Here is a 15,210-nt window from a genome sequence, read left to right as displayed (position 1 = left end):
ATGTCTTAGGTTCACCTTTTATGTACCTTTTTATATGTAAATAGCTGCTTGTTTTTATTTCATTATTTTATGAAGAGACTTTGATCTTGCTTTTAATATTTCCATTTCATTAAATGTTCTTGTCGTGATATGGCCCTAGTCGCCGAAACGGCATTAAACAACAACAATCAATCAATCATATATATAGTTCCAGTTGTCTGATACGAAATTTTATATTTTCATCACTATACAAGGTGAAACTGTGACAAAGTACAAAATAAGTATATCTATACCTTTAAATCAGAACAAAAAGTGACATAAAACATATAAAAGAAAAAAAGAGATGATAAGTGCATGGGCCATGTAAAAGTAGTTAATTAAACAGTATAATTTATTTACGGCAAATATCACAGCTCAAGGAGCATAAAATAAGATTAGTACAGTATTTCTTTTAGAAATAACTAGATTTTAACATCCATAAACATTTTTTTAAAAAACAAAAATCAACGGTAAAATGATTCTAATACTAAAGATAAACTGACATCAACTGTTCTGGTCATCAGCTTCTAGTTCTTTTTGTTTCTCTAGTCTTTTAATAACTTTCTTTGAGAGTTTTTTCTTCCAAAGTCCATTTTCTATTTTGTAGGTTTTACTATGATGAGTACATGCACCATGATCTATCTGGAACTGACACAGAGCTTCCAATGGTCTGGTCAGTATCTACAATACAGAAGGAATAAGAAAATGGAGAGATTACAGAGTCACAATGGTTCATGACTGATTGATTGATTATTGAGGTTTTACGCACAAGCAGCAATATTTCAGCTATATTCAGGCCATGAACATGAAATGGGATGATAAAATGAACATGAAATGAGGAAATAAAAGAAGGGATGGAACAAAAATATAATAGGGTCAACAAATTTTGGTTGCCACAAGAAAAAGGGAGGGAGGTATGGGTAGGGTCGGGCAATTTAGCCTCCTGTGGCGGAGCGCAAAGGTTCCTACTATCGAATACCACAGCAGGGTTCTTTAACGTGGGAGGAACATGGCATCTTTCCCAACACGGCGCACCACTATGGTTTGCGGTCAGGTTTTCCGTATTATAGCCTGACAACCGCAGCATGTAACACGCCAGGGGTACCCCATTCCACCACATGGGGCACACATCCCAGTTGCTCAGTGGGCAGAGCACCTAGCCCCCGGCTAGTTTTCTGAGCACTATTTAGTCACCTTTTACAACAAGCTTAGTGCTGTGGCAGGCCTATTCTTTTGACACCCGGACTTGCACGGGGCCATAATGGTTCAAAATGTCATATTTTGATACCATACATTAATTGTTTGGCCCTTTTTTAAACCGTAAAAATATCCATTAATTCTTTTGCTTTTTTTTTAATAAATTCAAACATAGTTATTTCCACACAGCCACAGATATTATTTTAACATGCATAGGTGGTTTGTCACTTATATGATTTTTATTGCATTTTTTCTTAAAATCTTTACTACAATTTCTGATTCTGCAATTTAATTATCAAAGCGCTGATGGCATTGAACCTCAGAAGTTATGAATAGGTATTTTAAAAAATTTAAAATCCGCTGATGGTAATTTGTTTCTTTTTTATTTTCAAAAAAGATTAATTATTTACAACAGGATCAGCACTTTCACTACTAATAGAACTACACATCCACACAAATCTGATGATTTGAAATTTCAATTTCAATTTAGTTTTTTTTTTTTTGGTCTCGTTTCATTTCGTTTTCATTTTGTTTCTCAATGTGTAATATTGACAACCTATTTTAGTTTTAAATGTAGCCAATCACGCAGAATCCATATATGGATATCAAAGGCATTCAGAAAATATAGTTCACACTTCTATATATGTATTTGATTTTTTCTTTGACAGTGAATCGTGTAAAATATAATTTCAATCGAACACTGTAAAAACAGGCAATGTATACGAAATAATCAATTTGATTCATTTTAATATTCATCTGCCATATCTCTTTCGTGGGGAAGTACTTTTAAGGCGGTTATTAACCGGAAGTCATTTTGATTGACATCAGATGGTTTTAAGACTCAGAAGTCATGTGATTTCCGAGTAAAAATTCAATTTTCAATGTTTGCAGGAGATAAACCAAAAGGTCAAGTCAATTATCAGCCTTGATATAATTTATAAGGCTATTTTCTTAAAATGTATCAATTCATATGCTCAACCCAATTGAAACAAGATAGTATAAATAGTTTTTAAGTTAACACATAAGACCTATGACTGGATGTAAGTAAATGATTGTCCTGGAGCAGAAATAAAATAGCATACTTAATTTAACCTTTTTTTTTTCAGTTTCATTTAGTAAGTCTTACATCGAATAAATCTGGTTTCCTTTCTAGGACAGACAGAGCAAAAGCAGCAGTTTCTAGAGTGGACAGGGAACCATCATCTGGCTGGGTACGTATTACATACTTACTCTTTACAGTTGGATTAATTTGGACCTGTAGAAAAAAATAAAGCAAACGTGGTAGTAATAGAATAAATTAAAACAACCAAAACTATATAAAAGCATTTAAAAAAAAAAACAATAGATGACAGACAATGAAAATGTAGACTGCAAGATAAATTTGGGGAATTCTCTCATTGGAGATCAGGTATAATATGTGCTTGTAAAATATTTGCAATAGTACCAATACAATGTAAAATTGTCTTAAATGAATTTATTACTGATAAGTATACACACTTTCTTAGGGTACTCCATCAATGAGTTAGATAAATACATATGCTTGGCTTGTGCCCAAGTTCCATCAAGGAGGACCAAGTTGTATGAATGACCAGATTCCACTTCAGGTATCTTTGATATATCAACAGATCCTGGGCCTGGAAACAGCAATAAGGTGTTGGGTTGCTTTAGTAGATCTACCAGCTTAGGATTCCTAAAACACAATCAACAAGTTTTTGCATTTAATGGTACATGTCATTTTAGATAGATTATCAAAGCATTTGCCAGTTTGTTTTCTATCACAAATGGTACTGGCGTCATCAGTACTTGAATATTTTATTTTTTCGCATGATTTTTCACAAGATTATACCTCCCGAGATATTTAACACATTTAAGTGTGGTGTGCATTTTAACATTTTTTTTTAGCATGGAGTCCCTCCATCCTTTTCAAAATCCCTGAATACTTGTCTGTATACTAAGGGATTTCAAGGATGCATTTTCATTTTGCTAAGAATATCTAATATCTGATAACTAAGTATTACATTGTATTACATGTACCTGGTCTCTGGAAATTTCTTGCCTCTGAAGATGTGACATTTTCCAGGTGACAAACTCTGATACAACATGGGAGCTGTTTTTAAGTTTCTTGATTCCTGTAAATACACTTTCTGTAAATATATATTCTGTAGTTAAAATGTAACATTTTATTAAGTTTTTTTAATTTTTCAAATGATTTTACTTATATTAGGGTCATGAACTGAGTAATACTACATGAAAGAAAACCTGAAGACAGTCTCCTTAACCTTCTCTTACCTTCTGGTTAGTTTATTCCCTATTCATTTTTTTTCATTCCAAACACATGTACAATGCATTAATTCCTAATGTTGCCATTTTTTAGGCGGTGATTTCCTTAGGTAGATTTACATACATTTGTACATATTTTAGTATATTACCTCAAAAGGATGCTGTAATATATAGATAGAAGTAGAAACATCCAATGGTTGTGGAGGTAGAAATGGACACCAACATACAGTCAAAGGTCGCCTGAAATAAAGGTAATGTTTCATATTGTCAAAGCTGTAAAAGAAAACTATTTTTTCAACATATCTATGTAACTTGAAAACAAACTCCCCAACACAATATCTTCAAACATCTGGCCTTTTGGAGATAACTGCATAGATTAAATGCAAATAACAAAATCTACTAGATCGAGCATTAAAATCCTGCACGTACATGAAAATTTATACGAATTAGCCAACTGTGTAAAACCTCAGGCATAGATTTCTATTCTCTGAAACACCAATAACTAGGCTAAGAATAACTGGCAAGCAGCAAAGTTATAGTTTTTTACTATTTTCTAAAAATTACCAATGGTCAAGGATAATATAGATATTTTTTATGACCATTACAACACCAAAGAACAATGGAATAAGATCAATGTAAGCTAGGAAATCAAGACAATTTTCAACTATGATAAAAAAAAAATTGAAGCAAATTTATACAATATCTTCCAAAGAAAAATACCTGCTAGGTATATAGATTAGAAGGGGGCTAATCCTTTTTGGGAATTCAGTGTCTGAAGCTATTTTCCATTTGGCTGCCAACTGAGTGGCCAAATCAGAGAATACAAATGTAGCTTCTGACACTGAATCCTAAATACTGGGGAACTAGACCTGGAAGAAATCCAGCTATGAACAGATTTTCGAAAGCTGTATGCATACATGTACATGGTTGTAACAAATGATATATGGACGTGCATGGGGTCTGAGGACCATGCAAGGTTCCCAGTGGGTCCAGGGCAGGGCCCTTGTAGGGGGTACTGGGAGGCTACGCCTCCTAGCGGAAAATGGATTTCAGCATTCTGAAATTCCAAAAGATGGCTGTTTAAGCATCATTTTGAGGGATCGTTTTTAATTCTTGATTTTATACTAGACAAAAATTTCAAAAGAAAAATGAAATTAAAGACAGAGTACGTAAAATTTTGAAAATGCATGACCAATAATTGACCTTAATTTTTGTTTGGGATCTGTACCTTTACCTAGAAGTTATGGTGAACTCACAGTTCATTGAAGAACCACAGGTCGCCTTGGATTGTTTATCAGGTTCTGGCAACTTTTGTGGGATAAATAAATTACTTTCTAACAATTTGTTAAGAACCACCTATTTTTCACAAGTGAACAAATATAAAGAAACAAATTTTGCAATCCTTGTCAATTAAGTTTTTCATAAAAAAATGAAGGCCAACCTTGTCCTCCTGTTGAAAAATTGTCAATCATTGCTTAAACATCAACAAGGACATTGTAATGAATATTGATACTAGATAACCGTTCATTCGTCGTTGTTGAACATAGCCATGTCTTAATTCTAGGCAAAGCATAGTGCCTAAAGGCAAAAGATAACTCAGATGCTGCAGTAGATACATGCATATGAGCAAAATAAAGAGCATTTTATTGATGGTTGGATGCAACCCAAGTCAAGCTCTGAAGGGTACTGGTTTGGTCACATCAGCATAGACTATATCATTATTTATTTTTTTGTGTGTAAATATTATGTGTAGGCCCAAGCTTTTTGCTACCCTTGATGTTACCCCCTTGGCCTAACACACCAGACCTAAATGAAGTAAGAAATTGTAAATATACTATAATAAGATCATCATATTTCATACGATACATAAAATCATGCAGTAGTGGGTAAGTTAGTGATTCCTGTTGCTGCTTCTTCTTATTGTATATTAAAAATTATTAATTAACTAGAATATGCATTCGACTAAATAGACCCTTTTGTGGTAAGTTGATGAGCATGCTCAGTATACACTTCCGCAAGGTAGGGCTTGGGTAGAACAAAAGAATTTTCCTCGTGGAAGTGCATATTGAGCATGCTCCACACATGCTCATCGAGTACCCCACAGTTAGCACAAAAGGGTCTGTACAGGTAAAAACTGCAAACTCCTCATACTTTAATTTAATACTGTTGATATTTAAGTATTATTTTACTAAACCAAACTGTAGATGGGATGAATTTGTTTGGGTTGAAGTGTTATGACAAGGGCAAATATTTAATACGAAGTCGTATTATATGTCCATTGTTATGACCATGTCATGGTTTGTCCAATTGAGGCAATTCATGTTTCTGTTTTGTCCGTCTTGTCTGTCGCGATTTGTTTTACAAAGGCAAAGCAAAGGGTTCGACACCTACTTGCATCTCGTACATGTGGATCTCTTACTATAAGTTTGTTCTTCAATGTTGTCGGCTAATTCAAATAAAGCCCCAACAAATGCATCTACTGTTTCATCTTTTTTTTGATCCATGTTGTCATTCGTAAAATTATGGGTGGAAGAGACACAGGGGAATGGAACGCTTGTAAAACGTGGCTTTCGAGACGTTTCGGCCATAAACCAGTTCGGCCATCAGTCATTTCGGCCATCAACCAGTTCGGCCTTGGTCGTTTCGGTCACACTAAATATATTCAATATACCAGATAATATTTAAATTTTATTTTTGACTTACCTTTCAACAACTTGATGTTCTTCTTCAATCTCTGCAAAGATGTTGAAAGAGTTGTCTGGAATCGTCCGTTTTGCTGTTTCTTCAGGAACTGGACCAAGGGACTGTTCTAAAGCGTCGACCATGGAAACATCTCTTTCATTCTGCAATCCAAAAAACTTTTCATTAGAAACTTCTAAATGCTTACATGTAAAAGAAATAATTGAGTCGAGTTGACGTCTCTTTGGCATATTCCACATTTCAGTGTATAATCTTAATGGGTACCTTCAGGACAATGTACACAAATTTTGAAAAAGGCAAATGTTATTAATCGGAGAAAAGTACCAAGAGTCAAGTTAAAAAACTTACAAAAACGGAAAAGATGTTAAAAATATTTGAGTCGAGTTGATCAATGTCTCTTTGGCATATTCCCCATTTCAGTTCTTAATCTATTTAAGTGATTTAGTTTTTTTTCACATTATTATCACACTTTATGACCTTTATATATCATTTTTCTCATTACACTTGACTATTTTTCTGTATTATCAAGTAATTATTTTATACAGTCCAGAACGAAAAGAAAAAAATAAAATTAATAAACAGAGCTAAAAGAATACTAACATGTGTTACACAAACGATGCTGCCATCTGTTACAACTCTCACACTCCAGAGCATGCTGTCGAGGTCGGACCTCCTGCTTGCAAAATACACATGGATAAGACATGTCCACATGAACAATAATGACGATGTTGTAACATGCTTCAGCTTTTAAAGCATTTAGGCAGCGTCTCAAAGAAAGGACTCAAATTGAGTATATGATTTTAGTGCATTCCAATAATCACATCAATTAATATAAGCGTGTGATTAGCTTGTGTTAAGAAGACCGTTATAACCAACATTCAGTTTAAAAAAAAACGACCAATAACTACTTCAAAGCAGGTAATTTGTGTTAATTAATGGCAATTTAAAACAATTTATATTAATTTAACAAATAAATTAATTGCAGTTTATCTGCTGATTAAGGTTATGTGTATCGACTTCCAATATAAATTGAATTTGATTAATAACAAATAAAACCTAATTTATTTTAATATTTTCATTTCTTTAAATAAAAATGTAGTTATAAATATCAGTTGAGACATATCATATCTTTGATAAAACAAGTTGTTATCAAATTAAATAAAGAAGAAACGCTATGGCCGAAACGACTTTTATTATATGACCGAAATGGTACAGGGCCGAAACAACCAAGACCGAACTTGCTCCATGGCCGAAACGTCTTGTTTCCAAAACGTGTTACTGCAATGTTTGTCTCCCTTATGTCGATCGGCGGTGGAATGCAAATACCCTTTGTCTTTCATGATTACATGTGCCTTGTTAAATACAGACAATATCGCAATATCGCCATAGTGGGCTCTATTAGATCAGCTTCTAAAACTGTTCTGAGAGAAATACCATTTGAAACATACTTTAGGGAATAATGCCAATCCACAATCTTCAACATCGCAGAAAGATTATATCGTGATGGAGTAAGAACAATTAAGAACTCCAACGACTATAAAAGTGCGAACTATTAACAAATTGTGAGCAAAGAAGAGAAGGCAGCCAGTAAACTATTCTTAGTGGACAACCATTTGCTTCTGAGAGGGGGCAGGCATTTTTGGTCGGAACAATATATTTATTTTGAATGCTGTACGGCTAGATTTTTTTTATTTTAATTTAACTGTAATAGAATATCAGGAGGCCAGAAATTTTATCATTTTTATTTCTAGGTAGTGGAGGCTAGAATATTTATTTCCAACTTTTCTTCTAGGCAAAAAAAACAAAACTGACAGTTCTCCTCAGGATCAAATGGTCGTCTCCCATGTGCAGTCAAAGAATGCCTTTTTCACTTCATTAACTACAGTGTATGGTCCTTTCAATGTAACTTGTTTTTAGTCACGGTCATCTCGCAGGCTGTCACGGCGTGACTATGATAATAATTTTTGTTTGCTTTGATTTTAATATCTTATTTCGGATTTTCTTTAATCAATAAAAAAGCTTGGTAGTCGTATATATTTGTTTCACCCCACTGAAGGGGCCAAAACATCAGGACAATATAGAATACTTTAGTGCCCCCCAAACAAATGAAAAATGGCAATGGACAACTTAAAAAGAAAATTCGGAAAGAAGAACAAAAATTCCAGCAATCTCATGGAAAACCCTGATACAAGAATAAAATTGATACGGGAAAATAGAGCCTCCGTCGTAGAAACGTCTCCATTGGTACTTCAAGATAATGACAATGAAATTATATATCGTACTATCAAGACAAGGCAGATCTCTCTGCAAAATATAAAAAAAAAGTGAAATAAATAGACAACTTTTTACAGTGCGACCAGTTGGTTCTTCGTAGCAGAGGAACAAGCGTGGAGAACTAGGTGGATCTCGTTTAGTCTCACTGATACTTTAATGTAACTAGACAAATAGGTTCATACTCAAGTACATTAATAACATGCATATATCAATAATTATAGTTCAATCGAAACAAAAAAATATGAATACTGTGTACACCTATGAACGTTACGAAAGTTGTCATAATCATTAAAGATAACATAGCCTAACTGCAAGCATTATTTATTGTCAGTCTCGGCAAGAATCAGGCAGTGGGTGAAACATGGTATAAAAAAAACATCATTTTGATAGTGTAAATTTACTATTTGCACCATCAGAATCAAGAAAAAAAGACAACATTTTTCATATCATTTTGGTAAATTAAGATATAATTTCATCGAAATACACTGAAAAAAAAAACATTTCAAGGGCAGATAACTCTGTCAAAAACCTAATTTTTCTAACATTCTATTGAAATATTTCTGAGCAAAACCAGTGATGCAGAAATCAAATAATGATTTTTCTTTATAGAGAAAGTATCCTTGAGTGATATTACATTGTCAGATTGATGGGCTTTTGACATGCATGTTTCTGATTTTTTCAATTCTGCCTGACTCTTACAAACTCTTACACTTAAGATTTTGACGGAAAGTCATGCAAGTCCGAAGTGATAATTTTGAATCATGGCGTCGTAATGATCATATTGAAATTAGAATAAAGCATATAAATAAAATTGACAAAATAAATAGTTGAAAGATGTAAGAAACCACATCGTGTACAACTATATATCCTTGTTCAATCATATATGTGTTGTTCTCTCCTAAGTAACTACAAAGTCTGATTGTTTGTTGGGGGTTTAACGTCCGAGCAGTAATATTTCAGCTATATTCAGACGATGAACATGAAATTGATGATAAAATGAACATGAAATGATGATGAAAAGAAAAAAGGATGGGACACAAGGACAATGGGGTAGACACATTTTGATTGCCACTGGAAATAGGGAGAGGTGGGTAGGGTCGGGCAATTTATCCTCCTGTGGCGGAGCCCTATGGTTCCTACTCCGGGAGAATACCACAGTAGGGTTCTTTAACGTGCAAGGAACGTGGCATCTGCCCACAGAGCGCCCTTGCCCCCGGCTAGGGTTCTGAGCACTATTTAGTCGCCTTTTACCACAAGCTTAGCGCTGCTGCAGGCCTATTCTTTTAACACCCGGATCTGCACGGGGTTACAAAATCTGAGTGACTAACTTAAATTCTTGACAAAAATGTCATGTGCATGAGAAAAAAAAACGGAAACCGATTAGTGGACATTTACAAGAGATATCAAATTTATTTTCACATGTAATTCAATTTTTGCCTTCTACCTCATTTTTTTGTGATGTATAATTGTCCTTTCAAACGTTTCATTCCGTTAATATGCCATTCGACTGGATGCCGCAGAGCCATTTTAGCCCATACACAGGGTGCTATAATACAAAGTACTAACTAATAAACAACAAACCAACCCAACTGAAAAATACTAGTTAAAATCTAAGACAATAAAGAAAATCAAAGGACGTGCTTCATTTCCATAATGAACAAAAAACAGATTATAAATCCAAAAGTGAACCAATTTTGTCATTGAATTTGAATACTGACGAAAATATTTGAAGTTCATAGAAATTTTTCATGAACATACATTAAATGTAGCGTAAAACAACATTGGAATCAATTAGCGCTTGTAATGGAACAATCTACCCAACCTTAACCACTTTATGCATGACGACTAGTTAATCTAAATGTACCGCGAGTATGTAACAGTTTAAGTGAATAATGAGTGGAAAATGTATTTTTGTTTAATCATTTCTCATATAATTCATTTAAAATTCGAAGACTAAATCGACAACATGTGATAGAACCATGGCAATGCATTGATTATTGATGCCCATCCGCTTACGTGGAAGCTCATATTACCCTGGCTTTTAAAAATTCTATTCGCACATAGTCGTACATTTCATATAAATATTTAAACAATAAATTTGCATTTGGAGACCATTAAATACTTTCTAAATAAAATGGTTTGATTGTTATTTGCTTATCCATTTTCACAATCTAACACTCATAGATTTGTTTGGACTAATTACTGTTTGGCCAAGAAAGTTTGAAGTATTTCGGTTTGGAAATCGCCATAGTTCCAATCCAATTCCTCGATGTCTGATGACAAAGTTATAGACTTACTTCTTAAGAATGTTCGCTGTTATCTGTGCTTGGAACAGTTCGATGACCCAAGAATATTGGAATGCCACCATTCGTTTTGTCTCAGTTGTTTGGAAGGATATTTTGATACATTTGACGGGCCTATCGAATGTCCATTATGCGAGGAAAGGACCGATCGGCCAAAACGCGCAAGACATTTACCTAAGAATATCTTCTTAGGAGTAACGGACGATAAAATCAGTGCATGGTGCTCCATTTGTGGGGAGGAAGAAGAAGCGAGGGCTTATTGCGTAGAATGCCAACAAAACTTCTGTAGAAGTTGTATCAAATCTCATGGTGGTATAACAGCTACTCGTGAACACCATCTAGTAACTCTGGATCAAAACCAAAAGCTAGGAAAAGTGCACAGGGATCTTTATTGCAAAATTCATACCGACGAAAAACTGATATATTTCTGTGTCGAATGTAAGAAAATTGTATGTAAACACTGCAATTTAACAACACATAAAAATCATGACTCTAAGCATGCTTCGGAAGTGGCAGATGATTTAAGGAGTAATCTAAAAAGTACAACAGAAAATGTTGAACATCAAAATTATTTAATGTGGTTGGCTGAACGTCGAGAAACATTCTCTTACGAGGTGGAAAAGTGTAGGAAAGTAGAAAAACACTGCGTTCAAGACATCATCGACAGAGCTGATGAAATAATTAAAATGGTAAATGAAATTAAAACAATTCTTATAACCAAAACAAAAAATATAACTAAGGATAAACTCCAGCCACTGAAGGAGAACACCAAGACTTTTGAGAAGATTATCTCTTCTTATTCTGAGCTTTTACTTCACGCAAGAAACATACACAGCAGAGCTGATGATTTTGAAATAGTAAATTCATCGCGAGATCTCATTAATGCCATGGCTGACATTAAACAAAGGAAAAGTATTCCAAGTTTAATATTTGGAAAGCAACCTGTGTTTAAACCAGGTAAGGTCACCATCGACCAACTTCTTCCATTTTATGGAGATGTATTACTTGGAGACAACTTGACAAATGGTTCTAGCAGCAAAAAGGTTTTCGAGTTTCGTGTTCAAGAAAACAGTACAGTGTTGGCGATGATACCACATGAAGATCAGAGAATATGGGTTGTGGAAGGCGGTGGACACTTTAAACTATACGATTCTTCTGGAAAAGTTCACCAAAAAAAGAAAATGGATATTCACGCAGACGACGCATTCGAAACGAAAGGCCATTTCATTGTAAGTGGCAATTCTTCAAAAAAGGTGAAAGTTTTTGATAAAACATTGAAGGAGATATCGTCTTTCAGCTTTGAGCTATGTTGCCGGGGCATTGCAGTTGGTACTATGGACACGTCAATTTATACTTGTCTTACAGAGAAAAATGCATTCTTTGATCATGACCCGATACATAAAAACAAAATTGTTCGAATAATGCCCGAAGGTGGAAGAAAGGAAACCCCTGATTTTTTGTCGTTTGCTGGAAACCCAACAGTCGAATATCCCGCCAGAATTACAGTTTTAGAAGGCGGACTAATAGCAGTTTCAGACTGGAAACAAAACTGTATTACCATTCTCAACAAAGCCGGATATGTTGAGCATTTGCATCTTTTCGTCGGGAAACCAGACGAACGGAGTAAGTTTTGTCCACGTGGCATATGCAAAGACAATGACTCAAATCTCTATGTTGCCGATTATGACAACGATAGGATTCTAAAGCTAAAGAAACCTGGAGAGTTTCTTGTAGAAGTTTTAAATTACAGAGACGGAATCTGTAAACCTTGGTCACTTGCTTGTGGAAAAGATGGACTGCTTTGGGTAGGAGGGAAATCTGGCAAAATCTCGACTTTTTATTTCAAGCAACCTGAACAAACATTATATACAAAATCAAAAACGTAACAAATTAACTATAACAGTGAATTACAGTATACAATATTTACATGTACATATACCTTTGTTGTATATCACAAAAAAATAATAACACGAGGTTTTTATTTTAACGAACAAATGATATTTTGCAGGACTCGCATGCCTTTGTATAACGTAAATATTTCTTTAAATAATTACGTTTTAACATAATGAAAACAAGAGCGATGAAAACAGGCATTACATGTATAATGTAACTATTTTTGTACGTATAAACGGATAAAACCGGTAACATGGAATACCGAATTTTGAATTGTGTTCATTTCAAATATACCAGATATTTTTATTTACCCCACCTCTGATAATTATCAGTTGAAATCAACTAATCGGTGCTCTGTATTTCGATCACGTGAAGACGGTGTATTTCCGATACACGATCACTATTTTAGCAATAACCGGTCAGTTATCGTTTTTTAGTTTACTACAACTAAAATGGCGACCAAAAGTTTAGCGTCGAAAGAAAATTATTGCTATCTAAATATCGGGTATAAACTATTTTTTTTTGCTTAAACAAAAAATAAAAAAACAAAAACCAAATCATCGATGTGGTAAATTCGTTACATAGTAAAAGCCTTAAGCCCCCAGACCCCCTGCCGTAATTTTGCCTACACTTCAATTTGGCCTCAGCTACGCGCCTGCTATGTATTCCTAGGCATGAAGACATAACAATATGTATATAGATGTAAGCTAAAAGGTTGATGTAGACCTGCTTTACGCGTGAAATCGTATATATAGATGTTTATTACATAGTTGTAAATATTTTCCTATTCAAATCAATAGAAAACAAAGCATTCTGTATATCCCGGTATTTGCACGCAAACTTTCATTCTTATCTGGAAAAATTCGGAGACGTTCCAGATAAGTTTTTAAATTTATTGCACTGTTGTAGTCTGCTAAAAATGGCTGAATGGGATATTGACAGGTTGTTTTAAAAATGGCAATGACCTTTATATATGGGTCAACATATTTCCGTGTTTGGTGACAGTTATTGTGATTCCATTTTTCTTTCAAATAATACTAAAAAATGCATTCCTTTCAATTTTACTACAATTTATCAAACATTCATAAATTCATATTGCACTAGTTCATATATTTATTATGCATCATATTTGAACTATTGCAATAAAACGCATACAACCTTGTCAAATGCATTATATCCAACAATTTAGTATAATGTTAACTGAAATATTTATTACTAAATGATAAAAGGGTTATTTCATGAATACTGGTGAATATTGTCCCTCGCAGAATATTGTATTGCACTTGCAAGCTCGTGCAACATAATATTCTGCTCGGGACAATATTCACCAGTATTCATGCAATAACCCTATAATATAATATAAAAACGTGTGAAATTGAAGCCTCCATTATTTTCCTTTAAAATGTAAACTTCTTGCAGATTCTTTAAGAAGTTTTTAAAATCACAACAGAATATACATCACATTTATGTGTCATTGCCGTTAACTGGATCAGTAAGGCTTCTTTTTATAGATACTGGTGTTAATGATAAAAGTGAAAAGTTGATTATTTTGAATGTAATAAATCCATATATGGAAGTGAGTTTTGTATTTATATAGTTATTCATGTATTCGTCATCATTTACAGAGACCATAATACCAATACTGATATTTTTGATACATAAACTATGTAGATTATCCGTCACTATCTAGATCAGACCCTCTAGCACCCCTTTCGGAATATATGCAAGGATCCACAGTTGTGCATGTTGAACTGTCTTGATATACACATGAGTTCCTATAATACTGGATGCAATAAAAACTGCTAAATCCTATGTAAGAGTAATCAAGGGAACCAAGCCAGGGACAAAGACCAGACATGGAAAACAGACATACACAACAAAGAACATAAAGTAACTAAAATCATTCATACAAAGTAACAAAAGGAAATGAACAACTCGGTCTCCACTAAAAACTAGGAGCATGGACCAGGTGCACCGGTAGGGTAAGCGTCCTCTGCTTTTCTGGAAACACCCGCCGAGTTGCTCATAAAAAAGTCAAGTCCGGGGTAGACAAACGAGGATTGATATTTACTTAGCATTCCTAAAAAAACAAATTTGATAGCAAATACTGGACAAATCTCTTTTTTGCTGATTTCCTAATTCATTGCTGTAAGCAAGCTGAATTATAAGTTTAGACAAAACCATTCTGTTTGCTCTCAGCATCCATCCATTTTAGTTCTTTCTGGTTTTCCTTCTCTACTTGCTTATAGAACCACTTTTTCTATACAAACTCTCGATACCAGTTCTTATTTGTTTTATGTGTCTTTATGACAGTTGTATTATATTGAACAGGCAGTGTCAATACCATACATTAGGCGGTAATGTAAAACACCGACAAATGCACGTGTCTTTTGCATAATACGGCGCCCCTTCTCGACTATTTCTTTCTTTGATCAATAACATACCTTACTTTATGACATGCATAACAAAATCCTCGATTTCATTATTGTGTATATCATTTATTTTATAGTAGTATATGGGAGAGCTTTGAAAAGTTAGAAGGACT

The 15,210-nt window shown here is 34.1% G+C and overlaps 2 protein-coding genes across 3 annotated transcripts; one reads left to right on the top strand and one right to left on the bottom strand.

Moving 5' to 3' along the window:
• Window positions 1–356: 356 nt before the first annotated feature.
• LOC148621935 (tRNA-uridine aminocarboxypropyltransferase 2-like) lies at window positions 357–6,035 on the bottom strand. Of its 2 annotated transcripts, none has more exons than XM_088576812.1 (6): window positions 5,887–6,035; window positions 3,645–3,735; window positions 3,250–3,344; window positions 2,713–2,905; window positions 2,342–2,470; window positions 357–699 (listed from the first exon to the last, which is right to left on the bottom strand). In XM_088576812.1, exons 1-6 carry the CDS (start codon window positions 5,997–5,999, stop codon window positions 523–525), a joined length of 798 nt encoding a protein of 265 aa, XP_088432938.1. In that variant the 5' UTR covers window positions 6,000–6,035; the 3' UTR covers window positions 357–522. The 2 variants fall into 2 exon arrangements, with proteins under 2 accessions (XP_088432938.1, XP_088432939.1); XM_088576813.1 differs by having other exon boundaries at window positions 5,900–6,021.
• Window positions 6,036–10,612: 4,577 nt separating this feature from the next.
• LOC148621934 (uncharacterized) lies at window positions 10,613–14,239 on the top strand. The gene has a single exon (XM_088576811.1). The coding sequence runs from the start codon at window positions 10,739–10,741 to the stop codon at window positions 12,656–12,658; it is 1,920 nt and encodes a 639-aa protein (XP_088432937.1). The 5' UTR covers window positions 10,613–10,738; the 3' UTR covers window positions 12,659–14,239.
• Window positions 14,240–15,210: the final 971 nt, after the last annotated feature.

This window comes from Perna viridis, chromosome 3 (genome assembly GCF_037379345.1).
Source record: "Perna viridis isolate PV_CMFRI_1.1 ecotype Kerala chromosome 3, ASM3737934v1, whole genome shotgun sequence".
Lineage (NCBI taxonomy): Eukaryota > Metazoa > Mollusca > Bivalvia > Mytilida > Mytilidae > Perna > Perna viridis.
Note: the sequence above shows the minus strand (reverse complement) of the source record. Positions and strands in the feature narration are given on the sequence as shown.

What these genes read in the sequence shown, in the direction of transcription:
- LOC148621934 (XM_088576811.1), top strand. Translation starts at nt 10,739, where the DNA reads ATGTCTGATGACAAAGTTATAGACTTACTTCTTAAGAATGTTCGCTGT.
- LOC148621935 (XM_088576812.1), bottom strand. Translation starts at nt 5,999, where the DNA reads ATGGATCAAAAAAAAGATGAAACAGTAGATGCATTTGTTGGGGCTTTA. An exon ending in TGATGGAGTACCCTAAGAAA is followed by an intron (nt 2,471 to 2,712) that starts GTGTGTATACTT and finishes TTTTTTCTACAG; the next exon opens with GTCCAAATTAATCCAACTGT. An exon ending in GGAAACCAGATTTATTCGAT is followed by an intron (nt 700 to 2,341) that starts GTAAGACTTACT and finishes TCTGTATTGTAG; the next exon opens with ATACTGACCAGACCATTGGA.